Raw genomic sequence first — 26823 nt, 5'->3', positions numbered from 1 at the left:
CAGGGACCCAGGAGTCTGGGGCATTGTCTTCCCCCCTTGCAGATTGTATTTGAAGGACCTGCTGAGGCTGTGAGTTTTTGAGTGCAGGCTTTCTGGCAGGCATCTACGCACAGTGGCACCTGCTACATTTTGGCATTCTGCCTTAAGAATGTTTTCAGGTGCTTAGCTACCCCTGCTCCCCTGTACCATAATGGAAGGCTGCTCATCCACTGAGAAATAATGTGCACCCCTGACCCAAAGTGATTAACTCACAGTCCATCTCCCGCTCCATGCCTCTGATCGCAGTAGGCTCTGTGGCCTGGTTAATGGGAAGGAATGAGAAGAAAATGGACAGGGAGGAAGAAAGCATTAACTCACTCCCTGAATAATTAATCACAGAGAATTCCTCATATTCAACCACACTCTTTCTTTCTCTGTTAACCATCATGACCGGCATTCCATAATGGGCTTAACTACCTGTACCCCTTGCAGATGGGGTAGGATCAGGGCCAGCACGGGTGACTCCCTCTACAAGCAGCGAGAAGGCAGAACAAGGGAACTGGTTTATACTAATGATATTGTGATGTTTCTGCACAGCACTCTCTTCAGACACAAAGCTGCTTTCTACAGCATTAGCAGCAAATGGGAATCAACCATGTTTTTATTTCTAAATAACCTTCCCCTCCCCGCTGTGACCCACTGCACCAGCATGAAAGCAGGGCTCAGTGGACCTGCTAGCACTCCGCAGCCCCATGGAGGCTGCCTCTCTTGGCCAGATCCCCAGCTGGTGCGAGTCAGAATAGCTCCATTTATTTAGCTCTGTCAAATTACACCAGCTGAAGATCTAGCCCCTTTGCATAGATGCTGTGATTGGCAGGAGGGGTATTCATGCTACTGCCTCCTGGAGCGGCAGGAAGTTGCACCACAGAGTATCTCGCCCTCTGCAATCAGGATGGCTCCAGAACTGCTCCACTCCCCAGAAAGCGCCTCTGGTGAGAAAAGAACGTTCTTCACCTTTTATATCTTATAAGTTAGACAAGCAGCAAGAATCAAACAACAGGTCAACTTCTGATACTTATCTTTAAAGCGAATGAAAAGCAGCAGCAAAACAATATTTGCAAACCAAAATAGTTTGCAAGGCCATTTATAACAGAATACCCGGCCGTTCTCCAGCAAACACATCCGCGAGACTGGATGGATAAACAACACTCTCTAGTTTTCATTTACATGGAGGGGGGTGATCCTGCAGTGCCATGCATGCAACGTCCCACTGCTATTCAGTACAGTCCACACAGAAGAGACAACACAGCCTTCCTTGCTATCGTTAGCAGCATAGTAACGGATGCTGAAACAGATCATCTGACTCGCAGCTCCACCAGGTCTCTGTGGTGACATTTTTCGAGTTAAGAGGTAAATGAGAAAGGCCTTGCGCGAAGCGATTGCCAATCACTCAAATCACCAGTCTTCTGGCAGCAACAGACAGTTCTATCCACTGCTAAACTGCAATGACAAGCTTCTGTTCTTATAATACAATACAGAGGGGCAGTGGGCTCAAAGGGTCTGAATTTAAAAACTGGGAGCCTGGAACATCTGAGTTCTAATCTCTACCACCGACTCCCATGCATGACCTGAGGTAAGTTATTTGAAAGCCCAGCCTCAGTTTCCCCACCTATAGCAATAATTATATTTTGCCTCACCACAGCGCCTTCCATCTGAGACTCTCAAAGCACCCTATACATGGGGACACTAATGACTCTGCTTCACAGGGGCATTGTGAGGGCGAATTAGGTGTTGTCTGAAACTTGCCACGTTTTATCATCTCACAACAACTGATGCAAAGAGAGTTTATTGTGCTGACTCAATGCTTTGCCAAGCTAAGGGTTCGGTCCTGCGTGTTAGGCTCTGGCCCTCGCCGGGGTGGAACACATCGCCCTGTCCCCGAGGAAGGTCCAGGAGGCCTGGTGAAGGTCCGGATCGGCAGGCAGCGATCGATCCAGCGGGGATCGATTTATCACGTCTAGTCTAGACGTGATAAATCGACACCCGAGCGCTCTCCCGTCGACTCCTGTACTCCACCCCGCGAGAGGCGCATGCGGAGTCAACGGGGGAGCGGCAGCAGTCGACTCACCGTGATGAAGACACCACAGTAAGTCGATCTAAGTACGTCGACTTTAGCTACATTATTCATGTAGCTGAAGTTGCGTAACTTAGATCGATTCTTTCCCCCCCCCCCCAGTGTACACCAGGGCTCAGGGATACATTATGTGCTCCACTCTGGGACCATTCAATTCTTCCAGCCAATGCTGAGGATCTTGGGGCCACTGCCTCCCCTCACTGCCCTTTATGGGGTGGCTAGGGCACTCAGTCCTATGGGGCCGCAGTCCTTAGGCCAGATCCTTTGCGAGTGTAAATCAGTGTCGCTCCATCGAAGTCAATGGAGCGACACTGATTTATACCAGCAGAAGATCTGGATCCTGGTGTTCGGTGGGACAGCCACTCCTCTGAGTGAATGGTTGTAGGAACTACAGTGTCCTGTTCAAATGGCAACCCCAGTAATTACATGTGCCACCTAAAATCCTCCCTAGGACTGGGTCACTTCCCCTGCAACAAACAGTCTCCCCACCCTTCCCCACTAGACAACACCCTGGCTATGTCATCTCACAGGCACAGGCTGTGTGCTGTGTTTCACCATGGAGGTAGCAGTTTTCCACTGGTGGCCAAGTTATTCCTACTGTATATACTGCTTGCAAAGTGTTTTGGGACGCTGCGGGGTGAATGGCCCCATATAAATATATGTAGGTATCATTAGAAAGCAATAGACCTCAGATAACGTTCTACTTGAGGGCAGGAGAAACACTTGGGGACCGAAATTAGGAGCCCTGTATACGGAAGTGGGTAAAAGGTGAAGCAAGTGCAGGAAGTTATAAATCGAAAGATCAATTGTTCCATTAGATAAAACTCTCCTAAGATCACCCTCACTGTCTCCCAGTCGGGCTGTCTGGCTAAAGGAGGGGTGTTTGAATTCCTGAAATGGTACAAAGAGGGCTAACAGGTGGATCTGGAGATTAGACAGTCAGCATAATGAATAAATGAATACCTTCAGCTAGGGATAAAGTAAAGCAAGACGTGGCGCTTGATTAGAGTATTAGTATTTCCAAAGCAAAGACCTGCTCTGATGGCAGGGAGATAGGAAAACCAGAAGTCATGATCCGAAGGTGTTAGAAGATACATTTAGAATGGGTGTTCCATGGTTTGTTTGTAAGCGTAAGGCGAGGGAAAGTCCCGCTCTCTAAATTAGCTGCTCCTTGCCTTTATTTCCATTCTTTATTATTGTTATTACAGGAGCACGTTGAGCATCCAACACAGGTCAGAGCCCCATTGCCTTAGGCATCTACACAGAGAAATCTTACACACACACACACACACACACACACACACACACTTATATATATCATAGAACTGGAAGGGACCCCGAAAGGTCATTGAGTCCAGCCCCCTGCCTTCACTAGCAGGACCAAGTCTAACTAGACAAGACAGACAAAGGGTAGGAGGGGAAACAGAAGTGAAGTGACTCGACAACACATCAGAGCTGAGACTAGAACCCAGATCTCCTGAGGCCCAGTCCAGTAGTCCACTTCATGCCTTCCAAAGAGCCCTCTGCAAGTTCAAGCACAAGTTGGGCTCAGTGCAGGAATGTGTGGTTAAAATCTTTGGTCTGTGGTGTGCAAGAGGGCACACTAGATGAACATCATGAATCTTGTGTCCTTCTCCCACTTCTGTTTTCATGCCTTCTGCCATGGCGCCCCTATGCACTCCTCTGTGCTGTCACACAGGCACTCATTCAAATCCTGCACATTGAGGTTCTGTGGCCTGCACCCACTCACTCCTGTAATAGACCCACAACTTCTGACTGAGTTACTAAAATTCACAAATCATGATTTAAAGACTTCAATTTAGAGAGAATCCACTATTTACCCTAGTTTAAACCTGCAAGTGGCCCATGCCCCATGCTGCAGAGGAAGGCAAAAAAAAACAAACCCAGGGTCTCTGCCAATCTGACCTGGGGAAAAATTCCTTCCCAACCCTAAATATGGCAATCAGTTAGACCCTGAGCATGTGGGCAAGACCCACTAGGCAGCCAAGTGGGAAAGATTTCTTTGTAGTAACTCAGAGTCCCATCATACCATCAAGCTCAGTCTTGAAGCCAGTTAGGTTTTTTGCCACTACTACTCCCCTTGGAAGGCTGTTCCAGAACTTCACTCCTCTGATGGTTAGAAACCGTCATCTAATTTCAAGCCTAAACCTGTTGATGGCCAGTTTATATCTACTTGTTCTTGTGTCTACATTGGTGCTTAAGTTATTCCTCTTCCTCCCTGATATTTATCCCTCTGATGCATTTATAGAGAGCAATCATATCTCCCCTCAGCCTTCGTGTGGTTATGCTAAACAAGTGAATCTCCTCCCATAAGGTAGGTTTTCCATTCCTCTGATCATCCTAGTAGCCCTTCTCTGCACCTGTTCCAGTTTGAATTCATCTTCCTTAAACATGGGAGACCAGAACTGCACACAGTATTCCAGATGAGGTCTCACCAGTGCCTTGTATAATGGTACTAACACTACCTTATCTGTACTGGAAATGCCTCACCTGATGCATCCTAAGACTGCATTAGCCTTTTTCACAACTGCATCACTTTGCTGGCTCAGTCATCCTGTGATCAGCCGATACACCCAGGTCTTTCTCCTCCTCTGTCGCTTCCAACAGATAAATCCTGAGCTTATAGCAAAAATTCTTATTGCTAGTCCCTAAGTGCATAACCTTGCACTTTGCACTGTTAAATTTCATCCCATTTCTCTTACTCCGGTTTTCAAAGTCATCCAGATCTTCTTGTATGATATTCTGGTCCTCCTCTGTATTGGCAATATCTGCCACCTTTGTCTCATCTGCAAATTTTAGTAGTGCACTCCCACTTTCTGTGCCAAGGTTATTAATGAAATGACATCTTCTGCAAGGCCTACAGCCATGAACCCACCACAGTCAGCTGCTTTCTTCATCCCAGGAACAGAAGAGGGAGGAAAGCAAAGTAAACAGGGAGAAGGAATAAAGAGGGAAAAGAAAACCTGCAAATTGTACCACTGCAGAATCAGGGCCCTAGTTTATAAACACAGATTTTAAATAATAAATAAATTCATTAAAATACAGTGACATAGCAAAGCCACTAAGACACATACACAGACCTGAGCCACCATGTCTGATTACTCTTGTCCTCCCTTTCCCCTGTCCCTCTCCTTTGTTTATTGCTCTCTTATTGCATCAGGCTTAAAATTAGATTGTAAGCCCCTTGTGACTTTTGTTCTGCAAAGCACCAAGGCCCTGAACAAATAACAAAGAAATAGTCAAATATGCCGTGGCTCACAGGATCAAAGACCATCACGGCTGGGAATCTTCACAAACAAGTCACTGCTGATATTGGGGGCGGGGGGAAGAGAGGGGTTCTTCTGTGTGAAGTTGATCAGTACGGGTAACAGACTAGACAGACAGGCGATTGGAACAGGTAGAATAAATGGATTTAAGAAAAGATGAACATACACCTCACATCTAATAACAACTTACTGGGTGTGCAGGCTGAAAAGTAGCAAGCAGCAGGAGAACCAGATGTTCTCTGCATCTTCAGTATGGGAGATGCTGAGTGACTTAGTCCAAGGTCGCACAGTGAATAAGGGGCTATGCAAAGACTGGAGCACCAAATCATTCTGTCCCCCAGTTATATAGGTTGGGTGACCCCAATCCACAGAGCCCTGATTGGCTGGGGATGGGCAGATGAGAAGCTGGCCTCTCCATTCCCCACAGATGGTTGGGTAGAGAGCTGGCCAGAAATCCCACCCCTCCTGCCAGCTCTCCTCTGATTGGAGGTTAGGGCCTTAATCCAGCTCTGTGGACCCCAGGCTGGAGGGGCCATTGAGACTGTGTATGACTGAGGGAGGCAGAGTTCCTGTTCAGCATCTGGGATTATATCACACGCCCATTGACTGTTCTCTGCCATGGCACCGGCGTTCAGCCCATGCTGATCTAGTCACTGCAGTGATAGGTGTGAGTGAACCTAGCTGAGACGGGAGCCCCCACCACAGACTGTACTAGCCAGACCACAGTGCTGCCTATTACCTGAACAGGGAGAACAGGCAGGAGTGAACTGGACTCCAGGGTGCACGAATTCACCTCCCGCACAGCTATGTTTTCAATCTCTTCTGCAGTAGCTCAGCATCCGTTTTCACTCTGTTCGTGTCTGGGAGGTTCTCTTTGTAACCATAAAGGACGGATGCATACACAATTATTCTCCCATTAACCTGCCTGTTCTCCATGGCTTCAGCAGAGCCATAACGTCCATGCTAGTACTCATTTACATATTAAATAACCACTCAGTACCAAAGCTATCAAACATGTTTTTTCAACATGGCCCATAATGGCTTGAAGGAAACTTTGCTTGGTCTTTCCTTAAATATTGCCAAATCCTATGCTCAGTGACACACAGCTTTCGAGAGATTTCACAGATGTAACCGAGAGCAGAATTTGGCCCATACTGTTATATACCCTGCTTTAATAATATCATGGGCCCAGTCTGGCTCCTTATGGGTCTGATCCAAAGCTTATAGAAGTCCATGGAGAAATTCCCATCAAGTTGAACAGGTCCGACACCACTAGTGGATATCAGGAGTAACTGCTGACTTCATTACTCTGGGTTTACCCAATAGTAACAGAGTAGAAATAGATCCCATAAACGTTAATTTACAGAAAAGGCGACCTTCCTACTGTCCAATGGTTTCAATAAGTACCCATAATCCAGTCATAGTGAGATCGATCGGGCATGTATTACTAACTCAATCTTATCTTCAGAGTCAGAGACAGAATTCTAGACCCAATTCTGAACATAAAGTGTAGTTCTGAATATGACCTTGCTACTCGATCAGGGTCAGCACTTCCTAAAAGGTCCCTCTATTTGTTGCTTGTGTACCGGAGGAGGCCAGGCACTGACATCCGTGGCTTTTATGAACTTTCACTTGTTTAGCCGGTTTTTAAAAATGGATTAAAAAAAAAAAAAAAACCAACCAATCACACCAGGGTTTTTTTTATGCTAGCAAATTATATCTACTGTTCGAGATCAACACCATGACAATGCTGGTCAAAAGTTTTCCAACAAAACTTGAGGGGAAAATGCCCTGTCAACCCAAACCTGTCGCACACAAAAAACCCAACCCTTTCATTCTGCTCAAAATGTTTCATTTTTCAGTGAAAATTTTTTGAACGGAGTTAATTTTTTTAACACGTTAATTTCATTGGGATGAGGGGGGACTCTTTTTTTTCTTTTTTTTTCAGTGAGGAAAAAATAAAAGATGGAAAATTCCCACTCTATTTTTTTCCCCACAGGGGTGGGGGGAAGAAGTGAGTGCAAGCTTTTCCCCACCAAAATATAGGGATTTTTTTTCATGAAAGTTTAAAAAAATTGCTTCAACATTTTTCATTGATAAAACCAAAATGTTCTCTCTTTTTTTAAATTTTTCACCCAACACATTCCTCACTTTCTCACCTGCTTTAATCAATAGGTCCTGTGGGTTGTAATACTTTGGTGTCATTTCAGCTCTTGGTTGATACACAGGAGGTCTTACTAGATGATCAGATGGTCCCTTCTGGCCTTAAACGCTATGATTCCATGACTCAATGCCACTGCTAAATTGTATGCACATTTATATTGACTGCTCTGCCACAACCTTCCTTGGGAAAGTCACTTGGTCTCTCTGGCCTCAGTTGCCCATCTGTACAATGGGGATAATTGCACTCCCTACCTCACAGGGGTGCTGTGAGGATAAATGCATTGAGAAATGCTCAGCTACTAAGGTAAGAGGGGCTATAGATGTCTGTAAAACAGAGAGATTAAGCAGATTATGAATGTTACTGGATCCTCTTGCAGGACACCAGATAACTGAATACAAAAGGGCTCCATTCACCAGCAAGAGTTTTCCAAGCAGCTGAAAACCACAAATTTGGTTCTTCCACCTAGCTCATTCATCCGATAATTGGACAAGTCACGTAGGCCTGTTTTTTTCCTGTCAGACTGCAGAGCAGAAAGCCAAAAATGAGTTCAATCACTGAGTATCATACACGAGTACTTCCCCCTCCATTCAACCATGGCTGATGATCACAATTGGTTTTAAAATAAAGCTAATCCCCCTTTGAACTGGATGACTGGGGTCAGACCCTGCCACTGTCAGTCACGTACCTGTCCCTTGCTGGCCAACCCTGCTCGGTTGCTTTTATTTGGCTACCTTTTGCCGCTGCAGAGCATCTTTCTTCGTTCAGTTAGTCAAATGCCCCATTCGCTTGCTGTGGTTTTGTAAGGACTCTCCATTGCTGGTAGGGGGCTTGTTACCAGTCAGCACAATCCACTTACAAGACGAGAAGCACAATGGGCTAGTTGAGATAGATCATGGAGGTGATGGCCATGGGACCAAGAGTCAGCGGCAGGGGCTGCTTTTCCCCATCACTTACACTTCTTCTTTCGTATGGCTGGTGTAGAGCAGCAACTACAATTTCACCTGAAGTTGATCGAGCCAAATGGCTACATCAGGAGTAGCAGAATGTCTTGCAGTGATGCCTCCTTCATATTTATCAATTGGGCAGTAGGTAGTGATATGTTCGATGGTCTGTCGTGGGGAACCACACTCGCACACGGGGGAGTCCTTGATTTTCCATTTGTGCATTAGATATCCGTAGCTACCAAGGTTGGTTCAAATTCAGTTCAGAGTTGACCAAGATGACCGTGGAAGGTCAAACCCAAGAAACCTTCTTTGTGGGATCTGGCACATGGTGCTTATATTTTAAGTCTTGTTTAACCCAATCTGCTTTCCAAGCCTCCTTCTGATCATAGCCTGATTGCATGAGGCTAGACGAATGTTCCCAGAAAGTCTTGCGGGACGCAAGACATTGCAAGAGGGGAGGGGGGGGGGGGGCGTTGTCAAGGTCTTGGTGAATAGGAAGGCATCTGTTTTCCCGGATTTGCTGAGCTTCGCAGAAAGTTTCAGCAGTTCGACGTATTGGCAGGGGAGTGATGTTAGACAGGACATGTAGCCATGGTGTTGGATTTGACTTAAGGGTTCCCGTGATGCATCTGAAGAAGTGGGTTTTTTACCCACAAAAGCTTATGCCCAAATAAATTTGTTAGTCTTTAAGGTGCCACCAGACTCCTTGTTGTTTTTGTGGATACAGACTAACACGGCTACCCCTCTGATACTTGAATATACAAGTGCTATTGCAGATGTTCACAGCACTGATGCTGGTGCACCCCGGTTGTACCTGCTAGTTTCTGGATTATGTTGACTCTCATCTTTGCAGCTACCTTCTCAACATGATCATTGAAGGAGAGGGTGCGGTCAAGTTTCACTCCGAGATATGTTGGAGTGTAATCATGTTGCACATTTTTATCACAGAATGTTACTTTCAGTGTGTTTTTGGCACTCCTATTATCAAGATGAAACACGCTTACTATTGTTTTTCCAGGGTTTGGTTTGAGCCTCCATTTCTGGAAATATTGTTCCATATTTTGGAGGTCCTCAGTTAATGCTTTCTCAATGTCATGGAGATTTGATGCTTGGATTATCATGGCAAGATTATCGGCATATCCAAATTTTTGTGATTTAGTTGGAGGCATGTCACTTACATAAATTTTTTAAAGGGCTGGTGCAAGTACAGAGCCTTGTGGTAACCCGTTGTTTCTGATACAGGGTGAGCAGGTCTTATTACCCAGGTACACCCATAGGCATTTATTACTCAGCATGGTCCACAACAGGCAAAGTATTTGGTAGCAAGGTATAATTTTAGCAAGTTTCAGCATCAGGCCCTTAATCCAGACAGTATCGTGCGCAGATGACAGGTCAACAAATACTGCGCCAGTCATTAGTTGTTGTTTTTTAATAGCCAGCCTCAATGTGAGTTGTGAGTGCCAGAACTTGGTCACAACAACTACATTTTGGCCAGAAGCCTGCCTGTTCGACAGGGATAACTGGCTCAGTAAAAGGGCGTATTCTTTTGAGGAGGATACATTCAAGGAGTTTATAGGTCGTACATAGCAGAGAAATTGGCCTATAGCTTCCCGCTTCATCAGGGGGCTTTCCAAGCTTTGGAATGGCAATTACTATGGCCTCACCCCATATTTCAGGGATCCGTTTGGTCCTTACGGTAGCAGAGTACAATGTTGCTAGCTCTTGGAGTCCTTTGGGGACCAGATGGTGGAGGAATACTAATTCTGGCAGAATACTGTCAGGGCCTGCAGCCTTCCCTTTTTTCAATCACAGAAAGTCCTTCTTTTACTTCCTCAACGCTGACAGTGGAAGGTTCTCCTCAGAGGATTGATGCAAGTGTTCTGTAGAGTTGTTGATACACTTCTCTTGATATCCTACAATATCAGGGTTGGAAGGGACCTCAGGAGGTCATCTAGTCCAACCCCCTGCTCGAAGCAGGCCAAATCCCCAGACAGATATTTACCTCAGTTCCCTAAATGGCCCCCTCAAGGATTGAACTCACAACCCTGGGTTTAGCAGACCAATGCTCAAACCCCTGAGCTATCCCTCCCCCCTCTTCTTGTATGTTTATGAAGTGGTCCTTTTGTGTTCTCCACCAGTTTGGAGGCTATTGAGTTTGGCCTGATTTTTGGTGGCCAGTACTCAGATGATGTGATTGTAGTTATCCCAATGAATCAGTGGCCTTCGTGGCCATTATACAGGTGGGGTTCATCAGAGTGCAAGATGGTCCTTATGGATGGTGGGGAGCTGGAGTGAACAGCACAGAGCATATTCTCTATGCCTCTGAAATCCCCAGCTGCCCCGTTAGGGCAGTTCTGGGGCACAAAGGGGCTGGAATGGGGAACTCCTTGCCAAGCCACAGACTCCCTGTGTGGGTAGACTCCCTTGGGCATGTGGCTTAGCCTACATTGTGCCTCACTTCCCCATATGTAAAGAAAAAAGTACTTTTCTGCTTCACAGGGGCATTGTGAGAATAAAATCTATGCATGATGGTGAGATGCTTTGACACTACAGAGGAGCCCATAGACAGAAGAGAATCTCAGATATGTGCATGTACAACAGATTACTGGTATCCACTTAGTGCAGACGTGTGAGTCAAATTGCGCTCCCTCTGCCAATGGGTGTAGTCCCCTTGAAGCCAGTGGAGCTGCACGTGGGAGTGAGATGAGCAAGATTTCCCCTCAGGCAGTCAGTGATGTGCTGCCATGTGCAGTTTGTACAGCACCTAGCACAATGGGGCCCTGGTCCTGGGCTAGGGCTCCTAGGTGCTACTGTAATACAGAGAAATATGAATAATTAATATATCATGCCAATATGTGTTATTTATTGTTTGTATTTCCATAGCCTCTGGGAGCCCCCGTCCATTGTGCAAGGGGCTGTACAAACACAGAACAAAAAGCCAGTCCTGGCTCCAAAGAGCTCTCAATCTCAGTGTTTGCGGGAGTAATTATGAGCTTGTCTACACAGGCAAAAGAGGGTGGGGTATTAAGAGAACTTTTCAATGGTGAGCTACATCAACTCAGCTAACACAACTGTAGGGAGCCCCCTTTCTGCCCGTGTAGATGAGCCCTGTAAGGGAAGGATGGAAGTGAAGGGGTGTGCACGGGGGGAGGGGCAAGCAGGGGCACAGGCCGCCCAATAATCGTCGGGGGCACAGAACTCTCCAGTCCTCCCCAGAGCTGCAGGGAGGAGAGTGAGCTCCAGCCAGAGCCAGGGCGGGGGGGAGAGAGAGGGAGGGGAGAGCGAGCTCCTGCAAGATCCGGGGAAGGGGAGCACAGAATGTACCACCCCCCAAAAGGGGTCAAAGTTAAATTTCTGCACACACCCCCGAATGAAGATGTTGTAGGGCTAATGGGGAGCGTCCTCCGCATCGATTTGTCTTGTATATCTACCCGTTGATTCAGTCTTGTCCATTTGTACATTCGGAACTATTTTTGTGAGTAAGTCAATGCTGGCAGAAATGATTATCTAGCCATATCCTGGGGGGAGGGAGCGGGGAGCGACTCCAACACGGGCTAGGAAACCAGGCCCCAAGCCTCGCTTTAATTAGGTGTCAGAATTTTCATGACCAGCTCTCACGAGCCCCCTCTAGCAGACCCCAGAATAGTGCGTCCCCTTCCTAGGCTTGATCCTGGTGAAATCCCCACTGAGTGCTGTGGGAGTTTTGTTAGAGAAAGCAGTGCAGAATCAGGCCCTATTCCCATTGCATCCCTATAACCAGAATATCATCTGCTACTGAATTGTCATTTGCTTTCGGTTGGAGACCGGTTTCATGGCCTTAAAGCATCACATTACGCTGATCTTCAGCAGCAACAAGGACTGTAAGAAAATCTCCCAAGTCATCTGTTCTCTGAATATTGGCTGCCAGCCCCCACCTGTGCATTAGCGTAGCTAAGGGCAAAGAGGACAGGCACCAATATGAAATGTCCTTGCTGACCTGAACATAATAGTAGTATGTTGAGCTTAGGGTCTGACCTCTGGCTGCCCCTACTTGGCTTTGCTGGGGGAGGATGGAAAGAAAACACAGGAAGCCATTTCCCTCCCCATTACACCCATGGAGACCCCAGGCATAACGGTGACCCTAGCACTCTTTAGCATTGATGGAGAAGGGGCTGGTACTGCTGCTGCTGCTGGGCCCGAAGGAGGCATAGCCAACTGGTTTGAAGGTGTGATCAGTCCTTGTACCATTGGCTATCCAGTGGTACAAGGAAGGCGGCATTTCACCTTTATCTGCCCTGTGCAAGCAATGCCCCCAAGCACCTCTGCTCAGCGGCTACAGATCTGTATCCACCCAGCCCCTCCCTTCTCTGCCTACAATGTGCTTTTGTGGGCCTGATCCTGAAAGATGCTGAGTAAAGTTCTGTGCTGATGTCACTGGGGGCAGAGAGAGCCTGGCACCTGACAGGATTAGAGTCTAACTCCTTAAGTTCAGGTGATTGGAATTCAGCCATCAATATTTCCTTAATGCCTGAAGCCCCAGCAGCTCATTTTAAAAACACTTTTCAGACACAGCGTTTTACCTGATTTTTTTTTATAAAGTTAAACATGAAACAAAAGAGTAGCTCAGCAATTCCTTTAATTTTTACACTAGTGCAAGTCAAAAGTGGCTTTCGCATCAGACACAACACGACATTTAATGAGCACATGGAGGCAAATTTTCAAATGTAGGCGCCAGAGGGTAGGCACCTAAATCTGGATTTTACGTACTTATCTAGCTGGTTGCATCACGGATGGGTGAAATTCACACACCTGTGTAGGGAAATGCACATGCCATGAGGTCCTACATGCCTAAATCAGCAGTTTGGTGCCTGAAACAGGTATTTACAGTATGTGCCTTACTGTATATTGAGCTGTCTAAACTTCTGGCATTCAAGTTTGCAAACTGTGCCCTTAGTCTCTGGCACACTCTTTTTCTTATTTGATGTCTTGGCGGGGAGGGGGAAATGTAAGTGTCCGAGAGACTACACGCACAGCGTGCTGCCGAGGAGCAGAAAGCTTTTCAATAATTAAGAGGATTTCTAGAATTTGGCATTGTTTAAACAATGAATAACTCTTAAATATTTCCATATTAAACAGAGAACTAGAAATCATCTGGCAACGAGCGCAAGCATCACTTCGGTATAAACGAAGAGGCAAGTGCAGAGAGAGAGACCATTTTATAGCCCACCCCCCTCCTGTGACATGCTCCAAGGAGTAACAAGATTAAAATGAGAGCACAAAGAAGAGGAATACCGGGCAAAGACGTGATGCCAAAAAGGTGTAATACACTACACAGACTTAAGGCTCAATCCTGCCAGGCGCTGAGGCCCTTCAATCAGCATTGATTCCAACACCTCCAGGGCTTTAAAGATAGAGCCTATATAGCACATGCTGGACACCCAGACTGACAAAGGAATTAGGACTCTACTGCTAAAGATTCACTTTGCAAAACACCAAACAATGGGCTCTGTAGCAGATCGCAGACTCACCGCCACAGCGCCTCCTGCTGGTCATCCGGGAATTAGCTTGATTCCAGCACTCAAAGCACCTCCTGCTGGCAGGTGTCTCTCCACTCAAAGCACCTCCTGCTGGCAGGTGTCTCTCCTGCCTCAGGCCCTGTGTCCCTCCTGGACCCCAGTGCCCCTTTTCCTTGGGGTTCTGCCCACAGCAGTACCCCCACACTCTGGGTCTCCGCTGTCAGGGAAACCCCCAACCCTCTAAGCCCACCTTCCCTCAGTGGCTACTGCCAGTCATCTAGCCCCCTTTCTCTGGGCAGACTGCAGTCTGTAATGGCCACTCATCACTGGCAAAGGGGTTGGACCAGCTGCCTCTGCCTATCCCCAAGCTGCACCTCTGTAGGCCCAATACCTCCTTAGGCCTTTGACAAGGCCTCAGCCTGAGGAGTTGCCAGGCTGGAGCTCCCCAGCTCCTCTTGCCCTTCCCCGCACTGCTCTGCTTCAGGTACCCTGTGCTCCAAGGCAGCTAAGTCCTTCCCACTCCAAGGCTAGAGTGAGAGTAACCCAGCTCCTCCCTTAGCCCTTATATCAGGGTCAGCTGTGGTCTGATTGGGTGTGGCCACAGCTGTGGCTGCTGCCCCAATCAGCCTACCTTTTACCCCAGGAGCAGGGTAACTGCCCCACTACAGGCTCATATGCTCTGCTCGGTGTCCCCGTCAGGCTCCCTTCTTTTGACCCTCTGACCGCACTCCTGTCCCCGTTATTTCATTAGTTGTTCCCCGAAATTAGTTGGTTTCCAGCTCCTGTAGATCCTCCCGTTAGGCTGGGGGGGGGCGGTCCAAGCCCACCCACTTCCCAGAACCCTTTTTTCTTTTTATGGAGATATCCCATCTCCTAGAACTGGAAAGGACCTTGAAAGGTCATCGAGTCCAGCCCCCTGCCTTCACTAGCAGGACCAAGTACTGATTTTGCCCCAGATCCCTAAGTGGCCCCCTCAAGGATTGAACTCACAACCCTCGGTTTAGCAGGCCAATGCTCAAACCACTGAGCTATCCCTCCCCCCAATAGGTACAGGCTCATATGCTCTGCTCGGTGTCCTCGTCAGGCTCCCTTCCTTTGACCCTTTGACCACACTCCTGTCCCTGTTATTTCATTAGCTGTCCCCCGAAATCATTTGGTTTCCAGGTCATGTAGATCCTCCCGTTAGGCTGGGGGGGGTCCTTCAGCAGTGGGCCGCCCACTTCCCGGAACCCAATAGGTACAGGCTCATATGACAGATGGCAGCAAACAGGCTCCAAAGCAGCTTTTAGCATTTGGATGGTAAATAACTTCTTTCCAAAGGTAGGACTCTACTATGGCTCAAGGATCTTGCCCTGTGTTCAAGAGGATGCACCATCTGCAGGGTAGCAGCTGGAGGCATTACCCCTGCACAAGGCAGGAGCAGGCATGATGCCTTTAGAAGAACGAGGGAGAAGCACAATCACTTGCAGAAGTTACTTCACCTGTAGAGGAAAGGTATAGCTTGTGCTACCCCAGTGATGCCTACTGGCGCTAGCTAGTGTGAAGATGGGGCCATGGCTAGCCCCATTTGCAGTGGTGATCACTCGTGTTAGCACTGGGCAATGCCTCCTGCCGAAGGGAGTGCAATCAGCTAAATTATGACTGCTCCCTGCATGGGGGAAGGGGGGGCGAAGGGTGTCAGCCTACCCTTCTAACAGCCTCAGAGAACAGACATAAACCTGCCCTTTATTAAGCATACCAAACAGAATTGACCTGATCAGACCTGTTACATTATATCCACTGCATCCTCAGAATTAGTCCTGGCATCAAAATACTGACTGATCCGATCGAAAGATGCTACAATCAATTGCATTAACCAGTGCACCAGGGCTGTGATTCTGTGTATGTAAATACTCTAAATATCCACTTACTCGATGTGGTAGAACAGAGAAGAGTACGGCACTTTATCATGTCAGCTCTCACATGATTCAAGGACACCGTTTACCTTTTATTCCTACCATTAAAAAACAAGCAAGAAATGTCAAAGGCAAAAGCTATTTCTGCTTGACCCAAACCAAACAAAAAAAAAAAAGGTCAAGAAAATCTGTAATTAAAAGGGACTAGTGATGTTTGGGACCATCTTAAAGAAGCCTGGTTTTTAGAGGGCAGGTGCTCAGCACTTCCTGAAAAATCAAACCACTTTAGGGCATCTCCAGACGAGCCCTCTTAAATATTGAGGCACCCCAAATCACTAGTCACTTTGGCAAATCTTGGCCAAATACTGTAGTTCCTTTGTCCTTCAAACTTGCTACTAGATATTTCACAATATAAAGTGTCACATGCAGAGCTTTGACATCAGCCGATAACAACTGGAGCCTTGATTCAATCCAATATCAGTCCCAACTCCAAAACAAATCCGAGGGCTCTTACTAACCCCCTTCCCCCACCAAAAAGCCCTGCTTAATTCTCAGACATTTCCTACAGGGATGTGACAGATACACATTAATTTCTGACTTTTGCAAATACTAGCCATAAACAGACATTTCAGAGATCGTTTTTTTCTATTTAAACTTTTTAGGTTAAAATTTTGTTCACAAGGGTGAGCTAATTTGCAGGTGGCATGTTCATATCAGATTCTTTAGGCCCGTTCTGCTCTCACACTAGTACAGCTCCATTGACTTTGAAAGGTGTCACTGCTGCTTTATACGAATGTGAAATCAGAATGAGGCTCGTATAGACTATGGTTCTTCATGGCGGGGTATCATTTACACTAGTGAAAAGTGAGGGTGAAAACGTTGTCAGATAGGAATGGTACTCTTTTACACCCACTTTTACTCCTGGGGGAATTCAGTGCCACTTCGCATGTGCAGAGTTCATGTCCTGGGCAGATTATTTTTCTCCGCAGAAAATACATTCTGCTGGAGAGGCGCTGCAGTTACGCCTTTCTAGGGTGACCAGATGTCCCGATTTTATAGGGACAGTCACAATTTTTGGGTCTTTTTCTTATATAGGCTCCTATTACCCCCCCCCACACACACACACACACCCATCCCGATTTTTCACATTTGCTGTCTGGTCACCCCTACGCCTTTCGCCCACCAGAGACTGTTGTGGTGCCAGAACAGAGTGCAGCTGGCTCACCGGCCAGAGCAGCCAAATGCAGAGAGAGAAGAGGAGAGCCTGCTTTCCTCACAGCGCCCTGCCCGTGGGGCCAGGTGAAGAGGCCCGGGATTTTTTTGGGGGGGACAGACAGAGCAGGGCATATGGGAATGCTGGGGGGGTGACACAGACTGGGGTTCAGAATGGCTATGGGGGAACAGACTGGGGCGGGAGCTGAATGGGAGTGGGAGTGCAGGACCACATGGGAATTGGGGGCAGCTGAGTTGGGGTGCAAGGACACATGGGGGAGGGGGAGGGGTGGCTGACTGGGGGTGCAGGGACACATGGGGATGGGGGGAGGGGTGTAAGGACACATGGGGACAGGGGAAAGAGGGGGGGCTGAGTGGGGGTGCAGGGACACATGGGGACAGAAGCACATGTGCCTGACTGAATGTGAGAGACTAGGGGTCAGCCAGGGTCTGCATGGGGGAGGCTCTCCAATTCCCTAACAATCCCTCCCCTCCCAAAAAAAATGTTGCATACTTCTTCCACCCACACCCAACAACCATCCAAGTTCACTCCCAGGCTCCTTCCCAGCAATTACTTCCCTCTCCCTCAGCTCCTCCATTATCCCTGACTTCCCCAAGCCTTTGTACTGCTTGTAAGGGGTGCTGGAAATACGGTTCTGTATTTTAGTTTAAATGAATTATTACTCAGAGTTCTGTATTAATATGCTTAGTAAAGAATCTATTTGTCAAAAAAACATTTCCTGAATCTTTTTTAGTTGTCTGTATTGTTACAGACATACTTGCTGACAAGTACTTTGAAATAAATCACCAAAATAATTGAAATGGGTGTGATTACATTGTGCTATTTTGACAAATAAAATATGCAGAATTTTGCAGAATTTTTAATTTTTTGGCACAGAATTCCCACAGGAGTACGCTTTGCACATGGTTACATGGCTACCAAGGTGCAGGACAATGAAGAATCAGGCCCAGAATTTTTAGCCTTAGTTCATAAGAAGGAAAAATCTACCACGTCCATGATTTTCAAGCTCAATGCCAACTGTGCCTTTCCCCACTGCAAGCAGAAAAATGGAGGAGCTAAATTAAGTACACATTTTAGATTCACATGAATTGTTTCTCATGCTGCTATGTGACAGGTGTCATCTGCAGAACCCATGAGATGGGCTAATTAGTCACATTCCCTTTGCTAGAAACACCAACCATTCCTAATGGGGGTTGAGGGGACAGAGGAATTGCAAAATTTATTTTGTCACCAAAAAAACCACCAGTTCTGCTCTCAGGACTATAGAACCCTAGTTTCCTCTGTCAAGGAAAGATCTGGAAAGCAGCACCAAGGAAAAGCTCTGATTTCAAAAGGAAATCAACGCTCCGGTCGGGTCTAGACAATGTGTGTATACTTCCAGCCTGCCACCTCTTTGTTACAGTTTGTTTTTTATTTACAATACATCATACTTCTTCAGCCAGAAACAAACACCTTACAGCAGCTACATTTCATTCTGAACCACAGGGAGGTCCATTTTCATGTGAAATCAGGCATCAATTGCCTTCTGAGAATCAAAAGAGAAAACCAAGAAGAGAGGTTACTTCATCAGTGCTGGGGAAAACCTGCGGCTTATATGTACTGAAACATGTGATTCCCCCAGCAGCCAGCACACTACTTCAATCAAATGCATTTAACACAGCAGTGACAAAACTTTGCCGCACCCACCAACTGCAGGATCCTGCAGGACACACCTAATCTGCATCAAATGAAGCCGATTGTGGAGGTTTTCATCCCAGACACCTCCTGCTCTTATAAACCTGGACCAATGCATGCTCCCACCTGTAGCCTCTGCAGGAGGCACCTTTGGATTAAAGGCACAGTGCAGGCTTTAAACTCCACAAGTTGCCTTCAGCTCACAGGCCATGCTTCAGCCCAGCTGATTTTATCCTGGGCTCCTATGAAGCCTCCAGCCCAAAGCCTCACTGGTTCATAACGGCTTGCAGACATAGTGCAAAAGTGGCCAGCAGGCTTATTAGCCCAGCATGTGAACACATACAGTTACAAACAAAGGGGAGGTGGAAATAAAAGGGTGATTTATTGGTGAGACTGCATTGGTGGGAGGAGCCCACAGAAAGTTCTTGAAGCTGCAGAGCCAGTGATTCTTATTGTGTTGAGCTAGTAGGAAATGGTCCCCCACACCACAGGGAGCTATATCTGGGGTGAGGTTGGGGGAGGATGGCAGGAGATTTCCCTGGCTTCCCTTCAACAGAGAGGACTCAGAGGATGGAGGATGGGCATTGGGTGGATACAGAAAGAACTGAGGAGGGGCATTGGGCAGGTGGACAGGGGTTGGGGGAGGGTACTGGGTGGACACAAAGAGGATGGAGGAGTGGTGTTGGGCAGGTGGACAGGGTTGGGGGAGAGCGCTGGGGGGGACAGAGAGGATGGAGGAGGGGTGTTGGGCAGATGGATGGGATTGGGGCAGGGCGCTGGGCGGACACAGAGAGGATGGAGGAGGGGTGTTGGGCAGGTGGACAGGGGTTGGGGGAGGGCACTGGGGGGGACAGAGAGGATGGAGGAGGGGTGTTGGGCAGGTGGATGGGATTGGGGCAGGGTGCTGGGCGGACACAGAGAGGATGGAGGAGGGGTGTTGGGCAGGTGGACAGGGGTTGGGGGAGGGCGCTGGGCAGACACAGAGAGGATGGAGGAGGGGCACTGAGCAGGTGGATGTGGGTGGGGGGTGGCCAAGAGACACTAGCTTCTGGGAAGAGGCGCATAGAAGATGGGGGTGCTGGGTAGGGGTATGATGTATCCGCCTCTCACCTGTAGGAGCTGCTCACCCCGGCTGCCGATTCCTCCCTGATCTGCCTGTTGAGGGCATCCACCGCTGCTCGCTCTTTGGCCGCCTCCTGGGACACCGAGAGCGCGGGCTGCTGCTGCCCCCCATCCTCGACCACCTGGACCCTCTTCTTCCGCCCTTCCTCAGCCCTGGCTGCCTTGGGCTGCTCCTCCTTTGCCCTTTGCTCTGACTCCTCCTCCTTCTTCTCCTGCCCTGGCTGCAGCTTCCTCCTCTTCTCCTGGCTGGGAGGTTTCTCCTGGGGGCCCTTGTCCGAGGCTGGCCCAGGGGACGGGGCTGGCTTGGGGATCCAGGGATGGTCCCCTCTCTTGGGGATGGGCCAGGCTCGGAAATCCTTCTGGTACTGGCTCTCCGACTCAAAGGGGGTTTCCGAGGGCTGGTACTCGCTCTTGGGTTTGCAGCTAGGCTCCGGCCGCTGCGCCTTCCAGTGCTTGTAATCCTGGCGCATCACCGAGTCGGCCAGCGGCTGCTGCCCCGGCCCAGCCTTGTGGTCCCCCCCAGCCGCAGTCGCCCTGGCAACTGCATCCAGGTCGCCGCCAAGGATGGAGGGCTGGGTCTCGATGGCAGAGGAAGGGCGTGGCTGCTGCAAACCCACCTGGGCCGCGGGGTTCTCGGTGGCCTCGGAGTATTTGGTGAAGACCAAAGGGACCGCGATGTCCGCCTTGTCCAGCTGGTTCCAGAAGCGGGCGATGCAGCACGCCCGGGTGATGCAGGGCCAAGCCATGGTGACGCCTCAAACCTCTCCCCTCCTAGACAGCCTGGCCTCTCCCCGCACGCCCTGCAAAGAACACAGCGAAGTAATCCACTCGCACCCCCTCCAGAAATAGCCCCCGGCCGAGGGGCTGGGAAAGGAAATTCGGTGCCAGTTCAAGAACTGGGGAGGGGGGGGGGACAATCCGAGCTGCGGCGGTGCCCGCGGCACCTCGGAGGGGAAACCGGTGGCGAGCCTAAGAAGCACCACAGTCCCTAGCTGCAAGCAGCAGGCTCGGTACTAATTGCAAAGGGCCAGGACTCTGGCAGAGCCCAGCCCAAACGCAAGGCAAAGGAAATGCTGCCCACCCCCAAGCAATGGTCGGTCAAAGCTGCGGATTTCCCCACGTCCTTGGCGACCTTAGGCAAGTGCAAACCCCCGGCAGGCGCGCGGGTCTCAGCCCTGGTGCATCGCGGAGAAGAGCCCTGCTGCAGGGTCCTGCCTTCACCCCGCACCGCGTCTCTCCCGGCTGGGTGCTGCTGCGGATCTCACGGCCGCGGCTGGAGGAGCAGCCGCCCCACAGCCATCATCTGAGCGGAGACCGGAGCATCGCCGCCGCTGCGGCTGCAGAGAAAAAAGGCCCCACCCAGCCCCGCTGTCAGCAGCGCCGCGCAGCGAAGGATGCTGAAGCAGGGCGGGGGGATGCAGAGAGATCACCTGCCTCCGTCAGCGCCTGCGGAGTGGGCTGGGAGCCTGTTAACTCTTCCCGCCCAGACCCCTGGGGCGGGAGGCAGGGGAGCCCTGCTGGGTGGGAAGAGTGTGTGGCTGGACAAGCAGCAGGGAGATGTTATGGTCCCACCCATTTTCAGTACTAAAAAGCTTTGGACAGAGCCCCGCCTCCATGCAGAAGAGCAGTGCAGAGCATGAAGCAGCAAACAATAAAGTAATCCACTTTAATCCACCATGGCATGCCCAGCTGTAGAGCCAGACTGGGGGGCGGGGAGGGGGAGAGAAAAGGAAGATTACCGGCTATTAAAGCCTTAGGATCTTTAAGAAAATCCAAATGGCCAAAGCCACTTGCTTGCTGGGGAGATCGTTCCAGTGTCCTATTTCTGGGTGTGGATTTCAGCGATCAAAATGGTTCCCCTCATGGAGAGGGGGGGGGGGGAAATCACAACAAACCTACCCAGATCACAGCGCCACCTTAAAGCAAACACTGTCTAGACCAGAGTTAAAAAAAAAAACACCCAAAGCCCTGCCACACACAACTCAGATCCTTTGTAGGGGACTGAGAGAGGGAGATTAATCAAGAGGGAAAAGGTTCAGCCCTCCCCTCCACTCCAATTGGTGCTGACTCACTGCTCCTTTCCCTTGATGGCTCAAGTTCTGTTTCCCTTAGGGAGTCTGCTTCCCCTTCCTCCACCCTCATTCATTCTCCTCCAGTTTTTACAGGCACTTCTCTCTTTGGGCTACTTCGACCAGAGCAAATCCTGTTATGCCACAATTTTGAGCCTGTGGGTATCTAGGCCCTGAGCTAAACACACCAATAAGCGTACACACGTGGGCTAAACCTTGGCAGGTTGTGGGCCTTGGTCTGTAATACTGTCCCCTCTATCTTCTTAGACCCTGCTGGGTAAATAATTCCAAGAAATATACAATGGGAGAGAAAAAGAGCTAGGTTCATCCAAATGTCTTGCAATTAATGAGCAAAATATGATAAGAAAATGATTCTCCCCAGATAAGGTAAGTGTCTGAAATTTGTGGGGCTGCAGCAAAGCGTAACTTCAGCGGCTATTTGGTTGTATTATTAATAGTAATGCTATAATAATAAATAATTAATGGAGATATCCCATCTCCTAGAACTGGAAGGGACCTTGAAAGGTCATTGAGTCCCTGCCTTCACTAGCAGGACCAAGTACTGATTTTGCCCCAGATCCCCAAATGGCCCCCTCAAGGATTGAACTCACAACCCTGGGTTTAGCAGGCCAATGCTCAAACCACTGAGCTATCCCTCCCCCCAAGTGACAATACTTTGTTCTACTATAGCACTTTCAATCCTAAAACTTCAAAAACAGACTCCAAAGAGAGACTGCTGAACTTGAATTAATATGCAAATTGGATACAATTAACTTAGGTTTGAACAGAGACTGGGAATGGTTGGATCATTACACTAATTGAATCTATTTCCTCATGTTAAAATATGTTAAAATATCCTCACACCTTCTATGGGTCATCTCGATTATCACTTCAAAGGTTTTTTTCTCTCTCCTGCTGATGATAGCAGACTAAACAATCCCAGTTCCCTCAACCACTGCTCATAAGTCATGTGCTCCAGACCCCTAATCATTTTTGTTGCCCTCTGCTGGACTCTTTCCAATTTTTCCACATCCTTCTTGTAGTGTGGGGCCCAAAACTGGACACACTACTCCAGATGAGGCCTCACCAATGTCAAATAGAGGGGAATGATCACGTCCCTCGATCTGTCTCTTATTTCCATCTCAGACTCAATCCAAGTGTATATACCTTTGATATACAAGGCAACACCTGCTCCCTTTTTCCCCAGCCTGTTCTTCCTGAGCAAGCTGTACCCTTCTATACCAATATTCTAGTCATGCGTATTAACCCACCAAGTCTCTATGATGCCAACTGTGTCATACTTATGATTATTCACTAGTATTTCTAGTTCTTCCTATTTATTCTCCATACTTCTTGCATTAGTATACATCTAAGATACTGATTTGAATCCCCCCCATCTTCTCACTTGTCTCTCCTTTATCCCTGCTATCACAGCCCATGCTCCCCCCAGATTCCAACCCTTCTCCCAGGTCTCCATGTTTTTAACTTACCTGTGGGCTTTTGTCTCCTGCCCCCATTGAATTTAATTTAAAGCCCTCCTCACTAGGTTAGCCAATCTGTATCCAAATATGCTGTTCCCCATCCTTGATAGGTGGACCCCCTCTCTGCTGAACAGCATCCCATGGTCAAGGAAGCCAACGCCCTCCTGGTGACACCATCCCCGCAGCCAGCCATTCACCTCCAAGATGCATCTGTCTCTGGCTGGGCTCCTACCCTGGACTGAAATAATCAAAGAGAACATCACCTGCACCCCCAACTCCTTCCCCCTTACTCCCAGACCCCAGTAGTCACTTCTGATCTGCTCAGGGTCAGACCTCACAGTATCTTTAATGCCCACCTGGAGGAGTAGCATCGGGTAGTAGTCAGGGGGCTAGATGATCCTCGACAAGCCTTCCATTTAGTTATAGATATTATTGCTCTGTTGTTTCATATCTGTTGCCTTAAAAGCTATTGATGTGATTAATTGCAATAAGTATAATAGAGAGAGTGTGGTCCAGCAGATAGGTTACACTAGACTGGGAGTTAGGGCTTGTCTACACTACCGCACGGGGTTGATCTAAAGATACGCAACTTCAGCTACATGAATAGCGTAGCTGAAGTCATGTACTTAGATCTACTTACTGCGGTGTCTTCACTGGTGGAGTACCTGGTGGAGTACCAGAGTCGACGGGAGAACGTTCAGCAGTCGATTTATCACATCTATACTAGACACGATAAATCGACCCCCGCTGGATCGATCACTGCCTGCCGATCCGACAGGTAGTGTAGACAAGCCCTTAGGAACCCTTTGTTCTACCTCCACTCCTGCCACTGATCTTGACCAAATCATATATCTTCTCACCCCTCCCATCCTTCATCTATTTAGACTGCAAAGTCTTCAGGTCAGGGACTGTGTCTCACTATGTGTTTGTCCAGCACCTCGCACAATGGGGCTTTGACCTCATTTGGGGACTCCAGATATTACTTTAATACAAATAATTTTGCTACAATATTTGAAAGAAGCTTTAAAATATCTGTTGATACTTGCATATTACATGTGTACAGCTAGCATCATTTCACTTTACTTCTTAATAGGTCTTTTTTTTAAAAAGGAGAAATAAAATGCTTTGTCATATACAGCTAATTCTGTAGCTTATTCTACATGAGATGTTGCATGACCACATACAGTGCAGTATTTGCAGACAGAGGGTGTTATAAATTCACTGCTTTGCAGACACCAGTTAGAGCAAGAGGCTGTAATAAGCTCCATAATGAGACAATATCATAATGCTTTTGGTAAAGGCTGTTTGGTTTTGCAGTTAAAAAAAAAACACCCTGAAATATAGCTGCTGATTCATTTTCAGAAATAAGCTACAGAAAATAATTTAATCTCTTTCTGCAAGTAAAGTACATTAGCACCAATCAGTTGAATTGATTTGCTGGCTTTAAACCTCGCTCAGAAAGGACAGAAGTTTAAATAAATAAAATGCCTTATGTTTAAATAGCAGCGGTGGCAGTATACAGGAAGAGCTTTTATCTTAGGCCGATGGTTGTGTAATGATGGGAAAATACCAACAGCGGAAACAATTGTGCTATGTAAATCATCTGGGTGCAATCTTGACCCCAACTGACTTCAAAGAGGCCGGGATTTCTCTCTTTACCTTTAGCTTTGTCTCCGACCTACTTAGGACCTAGTGCTGCACCCACTGAAGGTTGCTATGGATTTGGATGGTGCAGTGAGGCAGGATGGTCCAGTGATTTGTGGAGCAGGGACTTGAACCAAGATCCCCCAAGTCCTAGACGAGGGAGATTTAATTCCTGGCTCTGACACGGACTTCCTGTGTGACTTGAGTCATTTAGTCACCCCCAGTTCCCCATCTGTAAAAGAGGGATATAATAGCATTTTCCTACCTCACGTGGGTTCTGTGATAAATACATTAAAAGATCATGAGCTGCTCAGATACTATGGGAATAGAGGCAATATAAGTACCCAAGATAGATAGGGTTAGGTTTTTACAACGCATGTAGAACACAGCATTGTTTAGTGGATAAAGCAGATGACTGGGACGACCTGAGTTTTATTCAGGACTGTCACTGATTTTTTGTGTGACCTCAGGTACTTCACGATTTTTCTATGGCATTTCTAGGATACACCCACCATCATAATATCAAGGTTACTTCACCCGTGCCTCAGTTTCCCCATCCTTAAAATGAACGTAATAAATGTATGCCTACTTGTCATGCACTTGGAGCTCTTCAGATGAAAGAAAGCATATCCATGAGGGTATTATTTAACAGCAAACCGATGGATGTAGTCACTGAATGGAAGACTGAAGGAGGACTGGTGACATCTGATTGGTTGATGTACTGTGCATTAATTCTCAAGAAATCTCAGGAACAGCTAAATGTTGCCTAGCTCAGGTCTGGCCGTTCCTCACTACCACAGCCAAGTCTTCATGTCACAGAGCTTCTCATGCCTAGCTGGCGGGGGGGAATCCACTGCACCACTCTCTCCTGTCACCCAGCATCAGGGAAATCTGCTCCAGCTGAAGCTCTTGGAGAAGACAACGCGCAGCGAAGTGGCCTCAGACCTGGGAGGCCTCAGAACCTCCTGCACTCTCTCATCAACTTCAGACAGTCCTTCCCCAGCACACTGAGGCCATGCATTAGGCAGAGTTACTGTGGAACGTGACCATCGTGCATTGCCTGTCTCACATTATAGCTCTTTGAAGACATGAGCCTGGGAGAGAGAGGAGGCATTCAGCCATTCTCCCATGGCAGCAGCCAGTTCCTCCAATACACTGCTGACCAGGTGTTAGAACATCAGAGTGGCCATACTGGGTCAGACCAAAGGTCCATCTAGCCCAGTATCCTGTCTTCCGACAGTGGCCAATGCCAGGTGCCCCAGAGGGAATGAACAGAACAGGTAATCATCAAGTGATCCACCCCCTGTCACCCATCCCTACCCATCCTAGCTAATAGCCATTGATGGACCTATCATCCAGGAATTTATCTAGTTCTTTTTTGAACCCTGTTATAGTCTTGGGCTTCACAACATCCTCTGGCAAAGAGTTCCACAGACTGTTTGTGCGTTGTGTGAAAAAATACTTCCTTTTGTTTGTTTTAAACCTGCTGCCTATTAATTTCATTTGGTGATCCCTAGTTCTTGTGTTATAAGAAGGAGTAAATAACACTTCCTTATTTACTTTTTCCACACCAGTCATAATTTTATAGACCTCAATCATACCCCCCTTAGTCATCTCTTTTCCAAGCTGAAAAGTCCCAGTCTTATTAATCTCTCCTCATATGGAAACTGTTCCATACAACTAATCATTTTTGTTGCCCTT

General features: G+C 47.9%; 1 protein-coding gene across 1 annotated transcript in view; it reads right to left on the bottom strand.

Annotated features, from left to right (window-relative positions):
- MAP6 (microtubule associated protein 6) overlaps positions 1 to 20674 on the bottom strand; it is a 71809-nt gene extending 51135 nt beyond the window's left edge. Inside the window, exon 1 of the mRNA XM_065397408.1 lies at positions 19917 to 20674. Coding sequence (XP_065253480.1) covers positions 19917 to 20674 — 758 coding nt within the window. The remainder of the gene's footprint in view (positions 1 to 19916) is intronic.
- Positions 20675 to 26823: the final 6149 nt, after the last annotated feature.

Source organism: Emys orbicularis, chromosome 1, assembly GCF_028017835.1.
Source record: "Emys orbicularis isolate rEmyOrb1 chromosome 1, rEmyOrb1.hap1, whole genome shotgun sequence".
Taxonomy (NCBI): domain Eukaryota; kingdom Metazoa; phylum Chordata; order Testudines; family Emydidae; genus Emys; species Emys orbicularis.
This window is presented reverse-complemented; position numbering and strand designations above follow the sequence as displayed.